The 20,950-nt window shown below is 36.3% G+C and overlaps 4 protein-coding genes and 1 long non-coding RNA gene across 6 annotated transcripts in view; 2 read left to right on the top strand and 3 right to left on the bottom strand.

The window, feature by feature from the left end:
- The window catches only part of LOC136028261 (uncharacterized), a 193,374-nt gene that overhangs the window by 52,388 nt on the left and 120,036 nt on the right, over nt 1-20,950 (bottom strand). The window lies entirely within an intron of this gene.
- LOC136028260 (GILT-like protein 1) overlaps nt 1-20,950 on the top strand; it is a 144,976-nt gene that overhangs the window by 11,747 nt on the left and 112,279 nt on the right. The gene's annotated exons all lie outside the window — the stretch shown is intronic.
- Nucleotides 5,856-8,717, bottom strand: LOC136028447 (probable Bax inhibitor 1; the record flags this gene model as incomplete). The annotated part of the gene is made up of 1 exon (XM_065706290.1): nt 5,856-8,717. A coding segment is annotated over one exon (729 nt), but the record flags the coding sequence as incomplete, so codon positions are not given.
- Nucleotides 8,767-12,649, top strand: LOC136028446 (probable Bax inhibitor 1). Its single transcript, XM_065706289.1, has 2 exons — nt 8,767-8,774; nt 10,890-12,649. Exons 1-2 carry the CDS (start codon nt 8,767-8,769, stop codon nt 11,608-11,610), a joined length of 729 nt encoding a protein of 242 aa, XP_065562361.1. The 3' UTR covers nt 11,611-12,649.
- LOC136028259 (double-stranded RNA-binding protein Staufen homolog) overlaps nt 12,780-20,950 on the bottom strand; it is a 67,588-nt gene continuing 59,417 nt past the window's right edge. For both annotated transcript variants that reach the window (XM_065705996.1, XM_065705997.1), the window contains exon 2: nt 12,780-17,468. In XM_065705996.1, coding sequence (XP_065562068.1) covers nt 16,061-17,020 — 960 coding nt within the window. In that variant the 5' untranslated portion in view covers nt 17,021-17,468 and the 3' untranslated portion in view covers nt 12,780-16,060. The remainder of the gene's footprint in view (nt 17,469-20,950) is intronic.

Genomic DNA, 20,950 nt, shown 5'->3' with positions numbered 1-20,950 from the left:
GTTTTTTTAGTTTTTTAGCTTTTTTATTTTTTTTATTAGTTTTTAGTTTTTTTGTAGTTTTTGCCTTTTTTTAGTTTTTTCAGTTTTGACGTCACCTGATCCAGTTTTTTCAGGTGACGTCACCTGATCCATCCACAGATCCACACACAGACAACTTATTTTTATATATATAGATATAATCTGGCGTAACGGACAGACAACTTATTTTTATATATATATAGATATATATACTAGGCGCCCCCACCAACTAGGTGTTGGGGTGGCGCGAAGTGCCACCCCAACAGCTAGTTTCTAATAAAATGAATCTGAAATTTGAAAGAAAAATCAAATTTGGCTTAGTGCCCTACCTTGTATCCTGGGAAATACTTTACCAATGCTTTTTTTTTTTAACAGAGATTATCAAGTAGAACAATGTGGTGTTTTTAGGCTATTTATTAGATTATCTTATCCCACTGAAATAAACTTCTAATAAATGGTTTTCAACATGGTGATCCAAGTGCGGTGCTTTTCAATCTGAAGCTATTTTTGAGAGGTTTCAAGAAATTTTTATTTTAAATTCCAAAAGAAAAATTTCAAGACTTGCAAATTAATGCTGAGTTGAAAGTGAATGATAGTTATCACTCTTTAATTCATTTTAGTGAGCCCTTTTATCATTAATTTTTAAACCTAATTTTTAGACTTTAGGATTGTTCTTTATTAGATTACAACTACAACTGCAACAATGACCTAGAATTACATAATTACCTGACCTTTATTGAAATAATCTGCAATAATTCATAAATTGAACTTGACTGATGGTTGCAACACTATCTACAGAAATAAAGTGCTCTAATTCATAATGTTTAATCCTTTTTCCTTGCATGTCTTCCTTGGCTCAACTGTTCAGATCTAGAAAATTACTACAAAAAAACAAGAGCTAAGAGCTCATATGGTACTTGTGATGAGGTTGGAAGAGCCAAGAGCTCATATAGTTTGAGCTCTAGCAAAAATTGTAAGAATCAATAGATTGATTTGAAAGGAAAATCAGAGGTTTAATGACGGTCAGCGTTTAAAATAAGAGCTCCAAGTCACAAGGTCCTTCTAAACATCAAATTTCATTTAGATCCAATCACCCACCCATAAGTTAAAAATACCTAAGTTTTTCTAATTTTTCCTCTCCCTTCAGCCCCCCAGATGGTCGAATCGGCGAAAATCACTTTATCAAGTCAATTTGTGCAGCTCCCTGACACACCTACCAATTTTTTTCATCCTAGGACGTTCAGAAGCACCAAACTTGCCAAAGCACTAAACCCCACCCCCTAACTCCCCCGAAGAGAGTGGATCCAGTCTGGTTACATCAATCACGTGTCTACAACATTTGTTTATTCTACACACCAAGTTTCATCCTAATCTTTCCACTCTAAGCGTTTTCCGAGATTTCCGGTTTTCTCTTCCAACTACCCAAATGTCAACTGATCTGGTTAGTATTTGAAATAAGAGCTCTGAGACATGAGTTTCTTCTAAATATCAAATTTTAGTAAGATTTGGTCACCCGTTCTTAAGTTAAAAATACCTTAATTTTTCTTATTTTTCCAAATTAACAATCCCCAGCTCCCCCAAAGAGAATGGATTCAGTCTGGTTATGTCCATCACGTATCTAGGACTTGTGTTTATTCTTCCCACCAAGTTTTGTCCAGATATCTCTACTCTAAGCATTTCCCAAGATTTCTGTTTCCCCCCTCCAACCCCCTATGTCTGTGGATCTGATTCGAATTGAAAATGGAACCTCTGAGACATAAGATCTTTCTATATATAAAGTTTCATTAAGATCCAATCACCCATTTGTCAGATAAAGATGAACTAGATCTGAGTTATGAGGTCCTTCTAAATATGCAATTCATTAAGATCCCATTGCTCCTTTGTAAGTCAAAAAATGCCTATTTTTTTCTATTTTTTTAGAGTTAAACCTCCCCCAACTCCCCCAAAGAGAGCGGATCTGTTCCGGTTATCTCAATCACACATCTAGGACTTGTGCTTATTTTTCCCCACCAAGTGTCATCCCGATCCCTCCACTCTAAGCGTTTTTCAAGATTTCAGGTTCCTTCCCCCCAAGTCCCCGTAATGTCATCGAGTCCAGTCGGGATTTAAAATAAGAGCTCTAAGACAAGATATCCTTCCAAACATCAAATTTCATTAAGATCTGATCACTGCTTCATAAGTTGAAAATAGCTCATTTTTCTAATTTTTGAGAATTAACGACACCCCCAACCCTCCCCCCTCCGAAGAGAGCGGATCCGTTCCGGTTATATCAATCACGTATCTAAGACTTGTGATTATTTTCCCCACCAAAGTTTCATCCCAATCCCTCCACTGTAAGCGTTTTCCAAAATTTTAAGTTACCCCCTCCAACTCCCCGTAATGTCACCGGATCCGGCTGGGATTTGAAATAAGAGCTCTGAGACGCGATATCCTTCCAAACATCAAACTTCAAACTTCATTAAGATCCCATCACCTGTTTGTAAGTTAAAAATACCTCATTTGTTCAAATTTTTCCGATTTAACCGTCCCGCCACTGCCCCTAAATGGTTGAATTAGGGGAAACGACAATTTTTAATTTAATCTGGTCTGGTTCCTGCTACGCCTACCAAATTGTTTTCATCCTAGCCTACCTAGAAGTGCCTAAAGTAGCAAAACCAGGACAGACCAACAGAATTTGCAATCACTATATTTCACTTGGTAGATACCAAGTGCCATAGAAATGGGGGGGGGGCAGGAGATAAATGTATTCTTCAATTCTAGAGGGGTAGTTTTGTATGTATTTTAAATTTTTTCTATAAAATACCAAAAAAGGCATCATTTAACAAAAGTACTAAAAAAATATATTAAAATTTAGTAGGGGAAAATGCCCCTCTCCAATTGATGTCCTTGTAACTAGATACAATTGCAGTTCTACTGCAAGTGTTCTACAGAAATTAACAAGTTCTGCTTAGTCTCAATTTTCTATAATACTCAAAAAACGAAGTGTTCATTAATATTTGTGGCTAGGAATAAGCCTGATTCTTCAGTTATGCAGGAAATGACCTGTGCTAGGACAATGATTTCATTTGTTTGATTCTCTTCATAGGACATAAGGCCCATGAACACCAAAGACAGGTTCTTTCATTTCTTCATTTGTCTGGGTACAGCACTGGGACATGATTATGACCTAATAAAACCACGCAATTTAGTTGTCAAAGACATGAAGTAACAACATAAAGATCACTAGTAGGTTTGTGCTTTCTTTAGTGTCTCAGTGGATGCCTTAGATATAGTTATTGTATGGTGAGGCTAGAGGATAGATTTCAGAGTTGCATTTAATTTAGACTAACTAGTATTTAAGCTTATGAGCACTGGTACTTAGGGGCAATGGTCTTCTCACAACAGGGCTGGCATTTAAATGAGACATGCTGGATTTTTTTATCAGTTGAGGAGAAAATCCAACACAATGGAGAAAATGTTGTAACACCAATTTTTCGTTGAGAACTATTGAGATCAAGGGTACCAGGCTTCAACCTGAAATATAGAAATGTATTAAGTCTTGAGAATTAAGATGACATCTGTTTGTAGCGAATTGATTGAGCTCTTGTCTTAATGCATTCCTTATATATAGGTTGGAGGACAAGCTTGAGGCTATGGTGGGGGTCTGACAGGAATGTAGAACTGCTGTTTTGTTACACGTACTGCATTTAGTGCTTGAGACATGCCGGAAATATATCCAATTGCCTTTTTCATGAAGATTGAGTAGCTGCATTCTAATTCTACTGTACCTTGTTTTTTATTGTCAATTCCATTGATATTTTGTGAGCAAGTGTACTGCAGTTTGAGATTCTGTTAAACAGAGAACATTTTCAGTTTCCATACAATAATTTTTATGCAGGTCTAAGGGTGGTTGGTATACAATTCAGTAAATAAAATGGAGGATTCAAGTGGGAGGGGGAGAGTAAAGATTAAGAGTTGGTGTCTGTTCAGGAAAAATACTTTTTTCTAAAATATTTAATTGCCACTAAGACAATACTGCCTTTCCAACATAAGCACAAACAACAGGTAGAACAACAGGGAATTTTTTTGTGTAAGCCAGTGAACTCAAACTCAAATGAATATTTCAACCCTGTATCCAAGGGCCATCCATAGTAGAACGTAAGCGAATATATATAAAAAACACTTACATTAAAATACTACCTTTAAACCTAATCCTTTTTTTTAAACAGTGTGAGAATACTCAATTCCAAGAATACTCAAATCAAAAAAGTTTAACCAGGACAGGTTAAGATGTTGCTTATATGTACTTTAGATAGTATCACGCCTATAGTGTGTTTTGATTTTGTTGCAACTTCCCCTAAATATTACTCAAAAGTTTTGCTTAAAATACCATTAGCCTCACTAGTTGCAGTAATTGTATTAGTCACACACTGAAAATTTCAACTTGATACCATAATGAAGTTTCTGGGACATTGTTGATACATCCCTTTGACAACCTGCATGCACATAATGGATTTTGATTTAGTTCAACATCTTTCTCAGCTCTTAAAGCTCTCTTGAGAGGAAATTGTCCTCTTAATACCCATAGCTTTAGTGGTAATGGTAATAGTAGCAGTTGTAGTAGTAGCAGAAATAGCTGTAGTAGAATACAAATATTGGCTTTTGGTTATTTCAACAAGCCCTGTAAGTTTCAACTTCATACTCAAAGCCGTTCATAAGATATTGCTGATACATCCTTTTGACAACTTGCATGCACGAAGTGTTTTTTGGTTTGGTTCAGCTTCCCTCTTAGTATTCTCTGTAATTTTCACCTTTATATCTTTAATTTTAGCAATAATAGTCGCAACAGCTGTAGCAGTAGTAATATGCGCAATTTACTTTTTGGTCAGTTAAACATCCCTCTCATCACACCCTGGAAGTTCCAACTTAAAACTCGACGCTGTTCCTAAGATATCGCTGATACACCCTTTTGACAAGCTGGATCCACAAAGTGTATTTTAATTTAGTTCAAATTCTCCCCCAATATTTCCTTAAAGTTTTACCTTGATACCCTTAGCCTTAGTAGTAGTTACGAAAGAAGTAGTGATAGTTTTAACTTTAACCTCAATATCCCTGAAATTTCCAAGTTCATACCATTAGAAGTAATTGGAATCATAATAGTAGTAGTAGTGTTTGAAGCAGTAGTATTAGTAGTAGTAGCAGTGTTGTCTTAGTAGCAATAGAAGTAGTCATATTATTAGTAGCAAAAGCGGTATGTTCGCATTGCCTTTGGTCAATTGAACAATCCCCTTCATCATGCCTTTGAAGCTTCAACTTAATATGCTAAGCTGCTCCTAAGATATTGATGATATGCCATTTTGACAACCTGTATGCAGATAGTGTGTTTTGATTTAGATCAAATTCCCTCTCAACATTCCCCCAAATTTTCACCTTAATATCCTCAGCCTTGGTTGTAGTAGTAGTGGTGGTGGTATTTTCACAACGATAGTAGGTGTTGTATTAGTTTGTTCATATTATATTGATCATCTTGATCATCTCCCTTACTGTTCCTTCAAATTTTAAACTTTGAATACCATAAGTCATTGCACATCGTGTGTTTTGATTTAAGTCAACATTCTCTGCAAGTAGCATCTGAACCTCCTTGCCCTTTTTGGATATCAAAGGTCAAACATATTGTATAGCTTACAGCGCTTGCCCCAAGGGCTTTGGAAGATTGTCATCCCCAGTGGCAGGCGTTTCCCCCCCAGCGGAAAATTCCCCTCCCTATTACACAGAAAATAGCCCCACCCTGCTGAAAATACCTTCCCCCGGAAAATGCCCTGGAAAAAGTTCCCCGCGGAAAATACTCCCCAGAAAATCTCCCCCCTCCTACCGTGGAAAACATGGCTTCCCAATTTTGAGAATTTTATTTCAGTTTAATTTTTTTATTTCCGTAGGGGGAAGGAATTTCAGTACCAGTGTATTATACACCACTCACTCATATTTATGCTGTGAAATTTCGAGAACAAACCCGTTTCTTTGTTAGTTTCTTTCAGCTTAGTGCGAGACAAGACAAAGACAAGTGACAGAATACATGGGAAATATGTAATTTGAGATATATATTTGCTTGCAAGAGGTGGGTTTAAAGTATTTGGACGGTTTGAAGTAAGAAAATGATTATTACTTCATAATATGCAGAATAATTGTACCTAACATATTTTGCCTGCAGACTGCTATACGTTTCCCCCTCCTAATGTGCAAATATATAGCCAAATTTGTTTCTAAAAATAACGAAGAAACGTGTTCTCGAGTTTTACACGTCGTAAACTTAATTGCGTTTAATGTATAATGTGAGGCCGGATTTCCTAGTATTATTTAAACGATCAGACACTAAATAAAAAACAAGTTTTTTCAACTGAAAGTAAGGAGCAACATCAAGACTTAAAGCGAACAGAAATTATCTCGTATATGAAAGAAATTGCCCATTGCACAAGACCTTGCTCTGTACGCAAAATTTTGTATTTTTCGTCCTAATTCTTTAAGAACGATTCCTGAAAGATAATGCTCTTTAAATTTGAATAATTTTTCGATTAGCAATTAGTAATTCGATAGTCGATAGTCTTATATGGTATTGTGGTAAAAAATATGATACATGGACCTTGTGGTGCATTGAATGAAAATTCACCATGCATGGCCAAAGGAAGTTGCACAAAGCAATATCTTCGACTTTTAGTGCCCAACACAATTACTGGCAATTATGGTTATCGACAATATAGAAGAAGATCTGCTGAAGATGGCGGTAAAACAGCAATAATAAAGAAGCATGACGGAACCACCATCGAAGTAGATAACCAGTGGGTTGTTCCATATTCACCTTTATTATCAAAAACATTTAACGCACTCATAAACGTTGGATACTGTAACTCCATAAAGGCAATCAAATACATATATAAATACGTCAACAAAGGCAGCGACATGGCAGTTTTTGGCTTGCAGTCCGAAATCAGTGATATCGATGAAATCGTACAATATAAGGCTGGAAGATACAATAAGCAGTAATGAAGCTGTTTGGCGAATTCTTTCATTTCCAATACATGAACGAAGTCCAGCTGTTGTTCAATTAGCGGTACATTTACAGAATGGTCAACGTGTTTACTTTTCGGAATCTAACGTGCAACAAAGAGCCCTGAATCCACCGGATGCAACGTTAACTGCTTTCTTTTTGCTATGTCAAAATGATTCTTTTGCTAAAAACTGCTGTATACTGAAGTGCCTTCGTATTACACATGGAATGCTAAAAATAAATCATTTGAACGTCGAAGACAGGGTTAGTCAGTCGACGGCCAACCTACCATTTTCAGAGATACCACGATAGGAAGACTCTACACCATTCACCCCAATCAACACGAATGCTTCTTTCTCCGCCTGCTTTTGGTGAATGTACCCGGTCCGACGTTCTTTGAGTATTTGAGAACTGTAAACAGTACTATACATGACACTTATCGTAGTGTATGCCAAGCTCTGAATTTATTGGAGAATGACCAACACTGAGATAACTGCATCAATGACGCACTTGAACTTTCAGTTTCCATTCGAATGAGCCCCTCCCGAAATTTTGACGACAAATCCTTTTATACGAAGTGTCTTCGTGAAAAAAAAAATAATGCACTGGGCCTACTTCGCTCTTTACTTAGGTAACACTGTTGTACTGCCAGTAATTTTATAAACTTTGGGTTAGCCAAAAAGGAACAAAGAGTCCAATCGGGAAGAAGCTGGCAAAATAAAAAATTAAATAAATAAAAAAAACACTTGTTTGATGCCCTTTACACATCAAAGTCAGAGCAATAAAGAGATCAAAGAATCACTGGACCGAATAGTCCCACTGTACATTTTTAAACCGAAAGAGCTATCGCTTTCCTCTCGGCTAAAACTACTTTTAAGGAAATACTTTTATCTTAGCTAACGGATAAAGAATGTCAGACAAAATCAATGATATCAACAAGCAAGTGGTTTTACTTAGTCTTCTTCTTATTGTCCTTCTCTTTCAAACAACGGAGCAGTTTGACGAAGACATTCACGAGATCAAGGAAGAGTATCAAACTGTGAGACAAAACGTCCCCTTCTCCCGTGCGTTTCCTCTCAATTATCATCTGAGTATCATACAAAATGTAAGCACAAAATACGCCAAGGCCTATGTACATTTCCAGCGCATAATGTCCTCCCATGAACAGTCTCAAAAAAGTTACTGATAGAAGGTAGGTTGAAAGAGGGGCTCCTAGAAAAAGCCACTTGCCACTTGGTGACAAGATAGAGCAGATACTAAATCCGATAAAAATCAACGCAGTTCCAACAAGAGCCGTTGTGATAATGGTGGGATCATTGAACAGCAAAACAAACTGGATAACAGGGGCCAAGCTCACTCCAAATGAAAAGCTGCAGACTAGGAGCATTGATAATCTTATCCCAAACATTTGTTTTGTTGAACCCACATACAAAAATCCAAAGAGTGAAACGAGGGCAAACAAAGCACCAACCTCCGGTGTGACGATCTCTCTCAACACCTGGATGTATGTGCCAAGGATACACGACACAATTGACATGGAAAGGGTGGTATATACATTAACAAGATGTTTGCGAACTGATTCCTCAAGGTGGGAGTTAAAGTTTCGCTTGAACTGTTCCATATTTTTCACAAAAGATGCCCCATTATGTCTACTCTGATCAGTCTCCAAAGTTACAAATCATATTGCAATTTTCCACTTGCACTAAAAAATTATCAAGCTTTTGTGAATGAGTTTGTAATAATGTACAACGGAACTAAAACTGTAGCAACATTTTTGCCTTCTACGAAATATGCTTTTAGAGTTTTTGGATTATTGCAAAACTCTCCTAGATTTTTCAGATTCATAAGGCTATTTTGCTGATTAACTTGTCAATTGCTATACCTAACTTGTTAACAAGTTACTATGTTTAACCCATGAACGAATTAATTTAATTAGTGAAACATTGAAAGGAGACAGTTTCCATCAATTATCGATTTTATATGTTAGTGTATAAAACGCAACAATATATTCCGCAGTTATTGATTTGAGCGAGGAACGTTCTTGCAAAAGTTCAAGTATGGGTGGCATTGCTTAAGATTGGAGCTTTAGAAGGATTATGTATTGTGACTAGTTTACAGAAAAGATACCTTGTCGATGAGGAAACAATGAAAACTAGTTGATCATTGGCCCTATTTGTTGTTAATTATCTTTGCGTAAAACTAGACCCAGATATCGAACCCAGCTGTGACAACGCTTAGTAAGGACTGACCCCGGAACATTAGTAGTCAAGAAGCGTCGATAATCCAGTTACTTTTACTTTCTATCTTCGCGCCTTATTATATCCAATCTAAAAAAATCCATTAAGCAAGTTTTTCAAAGATAAATAAAGAGCTACATTAAACCAAGAATGAACATAAATGTAGTAAAGTAATATTCCTACCAAACTACTACACGCGTAAAACTACATGCGTAAAACTACCACAAATCCCCATCAATAAACAAATGAAACCTGGAACAAACAGAAATTACAACGGATTACTTAGTCAAGCTCGAAACGAGCAGAAACTAAGATGAGCAGGGCTGACGCCACCCATGTTTTATGAAGACCAAAATATAACGTATATTTTACTGAAAACCGTCATTATTTCAAGCTGAATGTTTTATTTCTCTTAATATCGATTTTTTTTGTACCCGTCATAACCAAGATTACTGAAAAACAATGAATGTTGATGTACAGTTTAATATACATATACTGATATTTGTTCGTTTAAAGTTTTAACAATTTTGAATTTCTTAAAGTTAAAACATTTCAACGCGTTTTGTTTACAGTAAAATGTAAATTACTTTCTGATCTTATGGAGTGACTTATATTTTTTCACCGTGAACCCATACCCAGCCGAGATTAATGATCTTAGCTGGACCGTTGACTTCCATCTTGTCAAGAGACGACTCTGCTAGCCAACATTGCCTGGTGAATTTTTGTTACAAATCAAAAAGTATATTTTGTAAGCTGAAAAGGTACTGAACTGCAGAGTTCACATAACTGAAAACACATTCTTCGTTTTGGAAACCCTGTTTAATAGCACCAGTATCGCTTTGGTAGTGCTGCTTTTGGTTGCATTCTTCTTGTTTTCTTGAATGGTTTGGAGTACGTTATCACATTTTGTTGGCACTTTCTTATTATTTGATTTTACTTTGGTTGATGTAGACGTTATTTCTCGACATTTTGCCTTATTTGGAAATCTTGACTATAAATATATAAGAAGGGGCAGTTTTTTGACAAAAATTATTTTATTGTAAGTCCTGTGTTTGTTAATCGAAAAGGCGAGTAGATGTAGCACTTTCCTTTAACATAAGCCCTTAAACAGGCCTCTATGTGTTCTGCTAGCTGCGGAGAAAGAAAAAATAGAAAAAAGATGCCTCCTATGAAAAAAGTGATTTTTCTTGTTGTTCAAGTCAAGAGACTGCAACTTTCATGTACACGGTTTTCAGCTGAAGCTATTCTAGTGCAATTTTGTTTCGATTCAACGCAATTTTATCCCTCTCATCGATCCTACTACTATATCCTTGCGTTTTATCTACCGAGCATGCACAAAGGATTATTGATAGAAAATGGAATAGCTGAGACTTAGTAACTTCTTAACGAGTTAGTTATAGGAAATGAAGCGTTAATTTGCAAAATAGCCCTATGAATGTCAGATACCTAGGCCAGTTTTGCAATAATCTTAATACTCTAAAAGCATATTTCGTATAATGCAAAAATATTCATACAGTTTTAGTTTTGTTTTACGTTTGTATAAACTCATTCACAAACGCTTTATAATTTTTCAATAGAAATGAAAAATTACAGTATGATATGTAACTTTGAAGACTGAAGACACTATGTCTACCTGATCAGTCTTTTGTGAAAAACATGGAACAATTCAAACGGAACTTTAACTCTCACCTTGAAGCATCAGTTTGCAAACATCTTGTTAATGTATATACCACCCTTTCCATGTCAATTGTCTTGTGTATTCTTGGCACATACATCCAGGTGTCGAGAGAAATTGTCACACCGCAGATTGGTGCTTTGTTTGTCCTCGTTTCACTCTTTGGATTTATGTGTGTGAGTTCTACAAAACAAATGTTTGGGATAAGACTATCAATGCTCCTTGCCTGCAGCTTTTGGTTTGGTGTGAGCTTGTCTCCTGTTATCCGGATGGTTTTGCTGTTTAATGATCCCACAATTATTACAACGGCTCTTACTGGAACTGCATTGATTTTTATTGGATTTAGTATCTGTTCTATTTTGTCACCAAGTGGCAAGTGGCTTTTTCTAGGAGCCCCTCTGTCAACCTACCTTCTATCAGTAACTTTATTGAGACTCTTCATGGGAGGAAACTTTGCGCTGGAAATGTATATAGGCCTTGGCGTATTTTGTGCTTACATTTTGTATGATACTCAGCTGATAATTGAGAGGAAACGAACGGGAGACGGGGATGTTTTGTCTCACAGTTTGATGCTCTTCCTTGACTTCGTGAATGCTTTCATTAAATTGCTACGTATTTTGAAAGACAAGGACAATAAGAAAAAGAAGAAGAGTAACTAAAACCACTTGATTGTCTATGCCATTGATTTTGTCTGTCATTATTTACCCTAAGATAAAGGGAGTACTTAGCTAAGAAAAGTAATACCTCTCAGTTTCAAAAGGGTAATACTGTGTACTGTGGGACTTTTCGGCCTAGTGATGGGACTGCCATTTTTTACAGTAAGAATATATCTTTGAAGAATATGGAATGATATTAGTTTACTTAGCCACCAAAACCGAAGGTCCCGATGTCCTCATGATTCAAATTTTACCTCCCGACGAAAAAAATACTTGAACTGCGGTTTTCTGCACCAAAGGAATCTTTTTTTTCTCTGATTTTTTATCCGCTGTTATTTGGATTGCAGCGGTAGCTAGTAACCTAGTAAGACGATCACGTCCCACAGTAGAAATCAAGTTACACAGTAAAAAGTCAGAACTCCTAAAAATAGAGTCAGGTCAAAACAGGAATTACACTATCAGAACCGCCTTGTCCGAAACCCCTATATAGTAATTTTACCGTCTCTTGGCTTGCACAGCAAAGAAGTTGTATTTGATTGAAAATCAAGAAAAGGGGCTGCCTGTATATTCTGCATGTACTCTGCATCTTTATATTCTGGATTTTAATCTGCATCAAGAAAACGGTGCATCTGCACCGTTTTCTTGATTCTCAGCTAGGTGGGTACTGAAAAATTATAGAGAGCTGTATAATGACTTATTTTAAAGGAAATTGATCTAGTCCCTTTTGTGACGAAAAATAAAATAGTTTTAAAATAGAATCAATTTTACAAAAACCGCATTTTCGTGTACAAGCTTGATGAATGACGTTTTATTCGTATAGGTTATAACTATAAATAGTCATTGCTCGATTTGGTTTAATAGACGTGCCTTCTCGGATTCGGTCTTCCAAGGATGTTTTATGTAAAAAGAGTCAACTTTATTCACGTTTACGACCCTCTTCAGCCTTTTTTCCATATTGTGACTAGTTAATTGGTTCATGTTGTCTTTTAGTTTATTTTTTTCGCTGTTTATCGTTTTTATTTTTGTTTATTTATAAAACTCCGTACTCTGTGTTTTTTACATTTTTACGGGTAATAAAGTTCATTCATTCATATATAACATAACAGGTGAACGCAATATTTATACATGCTTATCTTTCGACAAGATAATAATATAAGAAACTAGCTGTTGGGGTCTTATTTACTTATGTCCTGGTCGTCATTTATACTCCCTGTGTCCCGGTCGTCATTTGTGTCCCGGTGCTTTGTTGATGGTGATTGCTAATCGAACATTCCTTGTGTCCCGGTCGCTTTCTCTTTAAGTGTCCCGGTCGTCATTTATATCCCTATGTGCCGGTGTCCCGGTCGTCATTTTTGTCCCGGTCTGTAATTTCGTCAGTCGAAAACATGACGTCAGTCGACACACAAACATGACGTCACTCGAAAGACACACACACACACACAGACAACTTATTTTTATACATATAGATAGGTAGATGTCCCGGTGTCCCGATATCCCGGTGTGTAATTTCGTCAATCAACAAACATGACGTCAGTCGACACACAAACATGACGTCACTCGACACACACACACACACAACTTATTTTTATACATATAGATACATAATTACAAGAATCAGTTTTTTCACGAAAAACTGCCTATAGCACTTTTCTATAACACTATATTGGAAAGTGTTATTTAATTTAACATTATAAAAAGCATGTAGATATAGCTATGTAAAATGCAATAATTATTCCAGGGGTTTTATCAAAAAATTTGATTTGTGAATTGACGCTAGAGTAACTTCTGTAAACTTATGTAAAATAATTTTATTTGATCTATTAGTTCAAAGTTCTAATTGTCTCCTAGAACCAAACTTTTCTGGCTTAATCTGTAAAGTACGTATCTCTATATTTAGAAAATAGTTTAATTTTAAACATTCAAATTATCAGGATACCTCCACATAGTTTCTCGTCTCAGGCACAATGATGAATTTGTAAAAGTCACTTTCAAAAATTTCAACGATAAAGCTGAACCATGGCCTATAGTGACGAAAAAATGCGTTTGTAATAAAAAAAATATTATTAAAAAACATAGTAAATGAAACACGCGTTTTAAAAAACATGCCGAGCGAGAAAAACTTTCCATCTGACCCTTATTCAGGAATGGTAATTATTTTTTCATTCACCTTAAAGCAAAAATTTTAGAAAGAAAAGAAATTTACGATGATTTCAGAAAAAAAGCCTGAAACATCTCGGATATGGTTTCTGACCAAACTGAAAAGTGCACTATTGGAATCAGCATGGCCGAAAACCTCACTCAGGGGAATTACGGTTACCCACCTTGATGAACGAGGAAAACCACTTTTCTGTTTGTTGCAGTGAAGAATGAACTTAGTCTCATAATAACTGAAATATTGAAATAAATCATCATGTACATGATGCACATGATACAACAAAATTATCTTTTGATAGGATAAGATAAAAAGCATGTTTTCAAATTTGCTTCTGCGAGTTATAGTGCCATTATTTGACTGACTTCGCAGCCTGATTCCCTTTAGTTCGCCTTTTACTATTCCAAATAAGAAAAAGTCATTGGCTATTTCCTGTGTGGGATACCTTTGACATTAATTACAGAAGTGAGTAGATGCGGCAATTTCCTTTAATTCTTATGCAAAGTTTGACCTATTTCAGAAAACAGTTTTTGAGATATACGCATTAAATCCATAAAGTCTATAGCTCTTTGACAAGCTACAGCGACAATTAAACATATACAGTACAAGCCTGCTGCGTGGCTAGTGCCTGGGCCTGAGTTAAGTTCGGAGTCTTGGTATTTTATATGTATTTACAATCATTAAGTGGGTAATAATTGTGAATGTGCAGTATGTATTTTCTCTTTGAAACATTTCTCTAATTTATTTTTTCTGAAAATCCGCAAACTAACATTTTGTGTGGTGAAAAAAATAATCAGGATAGCTGGCATTTACATGTAGAACTAAACAGTGGAACATTGACATATAGAACTGGAGACTGGTATATCGTGGTTTCAGCTGTAGCTGTAACCCAGTAAAAGACGAACACGGCCCATAGTAAACAAATAAAATAGGACAGTAAAGAAAATCACTTTTTTGTGTGGGAAGCTCTGATGTGTCATTTTTCTGGACTGCTGATTATAGTAGAGAAGGAACTATAAAGTACATTGAAGAGCAGTGTTGCAATTCTGTTAATGTTTAATTATGTATGTATGTATTTTTCTCGAAAATTGCTCAATATTTTTTTTGACAAACGGCACCCCAAGATTGGCACCCGTCTCCACTCCATGATTTCAACTCTACTGTCCTGTTTTAAGGCTTCATTTCGCTATATTTTATGAGTTCTAACCGACTCTGACTCAAGACATTTCCAATATAGCGGTTCCATCTTTGGCTCCGACTCCATTCAAAATACTAAAACACCGACTCCATGACTCCAATAACCATGGATAAGACGATCTCGATAGGTCAGAAGTTTGAGAAAATTTTCTTTGAAGCTTAATGTTGGGAAAACATTTTTCTTGCAGATGACGTAACGAGGGCGGCCCAAGTAACGGAAATTCACAATTGCTGAAAATGAACAATGTGGACCACTAAACGTGAGAAGGCGAATACAAACAGCTAAAAGGAGCGTACGCAAATCTGTAAGAATTCATGGTCAGAAGCGCAGCATGCTACCCAAAATTCAACCCTCGGTGTATCAAGGGGCTTGTAAGGGTGATGGAATAGTATCCACATTAATATCGCCTGAATTATAGATTGTTCTTGCATATTCTGCATCCTGGTTCAGTCAACTTTGATTCAATTTACGGGGAAACAAAAGGATTGCGAATTTTATGCCCTTTTCTATGATTTTGTTTACATTTTTGACAATTCATCCCCAGCTCCCACCCCACTTTAGACTTATATAGCCCTAGTCTATAAGATTTTTTTTACCTAGTAATACCAAGTATATTTACATTAACCGGATTATCATGTTTTCTCCTACTGTTATTCACAACGTTTTAACCTCATTCAACGAAATATTCCTTTTTTAATCAAATTTTCAGCGCAGTTAGTCAGGCTAAACTGGATAGCTCCGAATTCACACAGAGTAACAGGTTTTACAACATATCAACCAGTTGAAAGAAGAGCAAACAGATATATTATTAGGGTTATATGTGTCCCTTTGGGGGGGGGATATTGTCTCAGAGTAACAAATATTATGCTGAAAAGAAGCACAAATGAGTAATGGCACGATTTTCGTGTAATGATTATTCTGTATATAGTGTTTTGTAATGAGACAAGAAATTGTAACTTCAGTAATATTTTACAGAAAAAAGGAGCAAACTAAGACCAAAATCACCTTAGAAATCAAGGTTAAAATTTAGCAAAATTCACGGAAATTTCTTGAACAAACCCAGAGGCATTTTCTTATTAATGGAACCAAATAATTATGCACTCTCATTTAAACTGAAGTATTTTCTTCAGTTCTTCAAGCATTAGCTTTGCCGATCTGTTCTTCGACAACGACTTGCTTCTCCCTTCGCCTTCAGTAGTCAAGTCATCAACTGTACACTTGGTAACAAAATTTTTTCTATGTGGTGGTCCAGATTCACTAATAACGTCAAAGCGAATGTTCAAGTTATGTGTAAATGCTAACTCATAGACTAGAGAAATGGGAGACTTCAATTCCAAGCTGGGATCGTCATGTTTTTCTATTTGCTTATTTTCAACCAATGATGGCATGTTTTTCAGTTCATTAAGGGCTTTTTGGGCGGCGTTATGCTTTGCGGCTTGTGGTGTTGGAGCAGTTCCTTCATACTCGCGATCCAGTATTTTGCAGGTTACAGTGAAAGAATCCGGGAATCTATGAACATGAGGACTAAGACTGTATCCGCAAGGACTGTATCTACGGGGATTGTACACCCTGCGATTTTGGTAAAATGGTCCTTTATGGTAATTGTAGCCACCACCCATATAAGATCCGGGCATTAGAGGGAGTGGCCTTTCGACAAAATTGTACGTCACCGGGACACCAATCTTCATAGCTAACACATTCAACTCAGCCGTTGGTTTTACCCTGCTACTTACAGAATTCATCTTCTTTGTAGGAAGTCGAGGATATCTAGTATGAAAGAGGGCTTCAGCTGCTGCTGCATGTCGGGCTTTTTTAATGCTACTACCATAAGCTTTGTATGTCTCGTCACCTAATTCCAACTCAACAAAAAACATCTTCTTATGCCCTTGACCACTTTCCTTAACAAGTCGGTATTGATGTTGTATTTTATTGATCGTAGCAATATCGTTAAGTAGGCGTAAAGCTTGTCCGTTTAGTCTCAAAATTGTATTTTTTATATTTGATTGGGTCATTTCTGTAAAGCTTTTGTCTATAAATATTTCGGTTGTATCTTCAATTAACATTTTGAAATTAAGTACTTGTATAATGTCACGCTTCTGCTGTGTCAAACATGAAGAAGGCTCGACTCAATAGTAATCTGTGTATTTGTTTTCTTAATCATAATATTAGCTCGAAAATACCTGGAACTAGGAAACAGAAACATTGAAATATTTTTGCAATTTTAAACTTATTAAATCTCAGTGCTTCACTGATACCGAAACTTTCCAACTTTTCCCAACGGTTGAAAGTTCCCAATTTTTTCTGAAATCTTTTCTAAGATCAGAATATAATTCAAATTCTAAAATCCTGCTAATGCAGGATTCTGCAACTGCAGAATCAGCTTGAACCATTCCCTCAGCAAGAATTTGCACCAGTCAATGGAAAACATTGTAAACACTTTCTGCTGTTTGGGAGTCCATTGGCTAAACTTGAAGATCTTCTCCAGTGACATCTGAGAAACCAATTGTGTAACTAAAACAGAGATTTGAATTAGTAATGTACTTATCAAATAAGATTCTAGATGTTACCATATCGCAGTAGTAATGGAGCTCTTCTTTCAGTAATAGGGTACTGAGTTCAAATCTCTCCATGGTAATGAAATTTCTCCTAACCCCAGGTTTTGCTGTGCTACAATTTTACCTGGTTGTAGCAACATAATACAGGGACCTTATTAGTGAAGAATATTAAAATAGAAAAATACTAGACTTTTTAAGTGCAGTAGGTACTGAAATTACTTCACTCAAGTCACCTGATTATTCGACACCAACTTCTTTTTTATTTTTAAGGCACTTGGTATCTACCAAGTGATATATAGCGATTGCAAATTCTGCCGGTCTGTCTGTCAGTCTGTCCCGGTTTAGCTACTTTAGGCACTTCCAGGTAAGTTAGGACAATGACATTTGGCTGGCGTATCAGGAACCAGACAAAATTAAATTAAAAATAGTCTTTTCCCCGATTTGACCATCTGGGGGAGGGAGAGGACCTAAAATCTTGGAAAACGCTTAGAGTGGAGGGATCGAGATGAAACTTGGTAGTAAAAATAAGCAGAAGTCCTAAATACGTGATTTATATAACCAGAATGGATCTGCTCTTTTTGGGGGAGTTGTAGGGCGGTAATTCTGAAAAATCAGATAAATCAGGTATTTGTAACTCACGAAGGAATGATCAGATCTTATTGATATTTCGAAGGATCTTATGCTTTATAACTCTCATTTAAAACCCCGACCAGATCCTGTGGCATTGGGGGGAGTTGGAGAGGGAAACTGGAATTCTTGGAAAACGTGAAGATCGAGGTATCTTACGAATGGGTGATCGGATCTTATTGAAACTTGATACATAGAAAAATCTTATGTCTCAGACGCTCTATTTTCAATTCGAATTGGATCCGGGGACATAGTAGGTTGGAGGAGGAACCAGAGATTTTGGACACCGTAAATTTTGAAAAACGCCTAGAGTGGAGAGATCAGGATGAAGCTTGATGGGGAGAATAAGCACAAGTTATATATACGAGATGACATAATTGGAACGGATCCGTTCCCTTTGGGGGAGCTGGGGATTGTCAAATTGGAAAAATCGAAAAATTGAGGTATTTTTAACTTAAGAACGGATGACCGAATCTTAATGAAATTTGATATTTAGAAGGAACTCATGTCTCAGAGCTCTTATTTCAAATCCGGACCAGATCTTTTGACATTGGGGGGAGTTGGAGGGGGAAACTGGAAATCATGGAAAATGCTTATAAATGTCATAGATACGTGATTGGCATAACCGTACTGGATCCGCTCTCTTTGGGCGAGTTAGGGGCTGGGGTTCAGTGATCTGGTTAGTTTGGTGCTTCCCGACGTGCCAGGACGATGAAAATTAATAGGCGTGTCAGGGAGGTGCACAAATTGACTTGATAAAGACGTTTTCCCAGATTCGACCATCTGAGGGGCTGAAGGGAGAGAAAAAATTAGAAAAATTAAGATATTTTTAACTTACGAGTGGGTGATCGGATCTTAATGAATTTTGATACTTAGAATGACGTCGTGACTCATAGCTTTTGTTTTGAATCCCGACCGGCATTAAACCTCTGATTTTCCTTTTAAAGCAATGTATTGATTCTGAAAATGCTGCTAGAGCTCATACCATATGAGCTCTTGGCTCTTCCGACCGCGTCACAAGTGCCATATGAGCTCTTGTTCTGGATAGGTAGAACACTAGCCTCATGATGCTGACCCTTACATCCAGTAACCCGTCAGGATCTAAGTCTTGGGATCCGTTCCATCTGCCAGCTTTACCAACTGCCACCAGGACATGTTTGTATCTCACTGTCCATGACTTGGGATAAAATTATCAAGAGGAAGGGTAGACTTCAATTAGTAAAAGTAGAGACACTACAAGCCAATGGTTCCTCACTGCCCTAAAAGGGTACCCTTGCATCATATATTATGTAGTTTTAATTCTTAAATGATAGTACTGTATTTGCAATACCACCGTGGTATTATCGCTTCTTTAAGTTTGGAGAGACACAGAAAGCATTCCACACATACTGATTTTTAGACTTTCAACAGTGCGTTTAGGCTGGGCTGAGACAAATATAATTAGAAGATGTAAGCTGACATTCAGATGCAAACAAAGATGCAAACAAAGGTACTTACATGTTATAGAGACCACACTTTGCTCTTGATCTGTAATGAAACCGGTTTCTTTTTTTATCTAGGAGATAATCAGCTTAGACTGAGCGAGATAAACTTCTTTGCAGTTATATTTTAATTAAATATTTAATATCTAGAGGTGGTTAAGTTAGGTATTTAATGTAATGCATTCTGGGCGGCCTGTTTCCCATAATTCTCTGTTGCATTGCATTTTCATCACATTTGGTACATCTTTTTTGGTACTTTTCCCATAACAGTGTCCAATAAAAGAATTAGAATAATTCATAGTTTTTTTTCATGTTGATAAAATGATATATGTTTCTGTTTCCTTACGGAAAAGGGGACCTACTCCCAGGGAATAAAATTGTGAGTAAAGAATTTCCTTTTACCATATATCTTTGTCTGTGTAGAGAAAGTGTTACTGGGAAAAAGATATGACAATGGAAAGAAGTGAAAGAAAAAAAAAATGTCTGCTCAAATAGCTTCGAGCAAAAGTGCTTGGTATATTGTAACGTTCTCTATTACCAACATAAAACGTCTGGAAAACACAAAAGAAAGTTAGAAATAAATCATGAATCAAATTTAACAGAAACAAGATAGTGTATTTATTCTTTATCAACCTTTTTGTCTCAACTAGTATAGAGCTTCCATCACTTGGATAGCAGTAAGTTAAAGACGTTTTTTTTTAAGGCGGACATTTTTTCTTGCAATTCTTTCCATTGTCCAATCTTTTTCCCAGTAACAAGGAAGGGAGTAAAAAGGATATCAACTTACTACTATTATCAAATTATGAAGAACGATACAATATACCAAGCAATTTTGCTCGACACTATTTAAGCAGACATTTTTTTCTTTTAATTTTTTCCATTGTCAAATCATTTTCCCAGTAACACTTTCCCTACACAGACAAAGATCTATGGTAAAAGGAAATTCTTTGTTCAAAATTTTATTCTCTGGGGAGTAGACCCCCCCCCCCTTTCCGAAGGAAAACAGAAACATATATCATTATATCAACAGAAAAAACTAGCTAACTATATGGTAAAAGGAAATTCTTTACTCACAATTTTATTCAAACTGGGAGTAGGTCCCCTTTTCCGTAAGGAAACAGAAACATATATCATTTTATCAACATGAAAAAAAAAAACAACTATGAATTAGTCTAATTCCTTTATTGGACACTGTTATGGGAAAAGTATGTAACCTAACCCAAATGAACCACGCATTGAAAAAACTTGTGTTACTTGCGTGTTATAGCTACCACACCAAATAAATGATGGTAATTATTAATCCATTAGTTAATTCTAATGAGCTGTACCA

The sequence above is a fragment of the Artemia franciscana genome, chromosome 6, assembly GCF_032884065.1.
Source record: "Artemia franciscana chromosome 6, ASM3288406v1, whole genome shotgun sequence".
Lineage (NCBI taxonomy): Eukaryota > Metazoa > Arthropoda > Branchiopoda > Anostraca > Artemiidae > Artemia > Artemia franciscana.
This window is presented reverse-complemented; position numbering and strand designations above follow the sequence as displayed.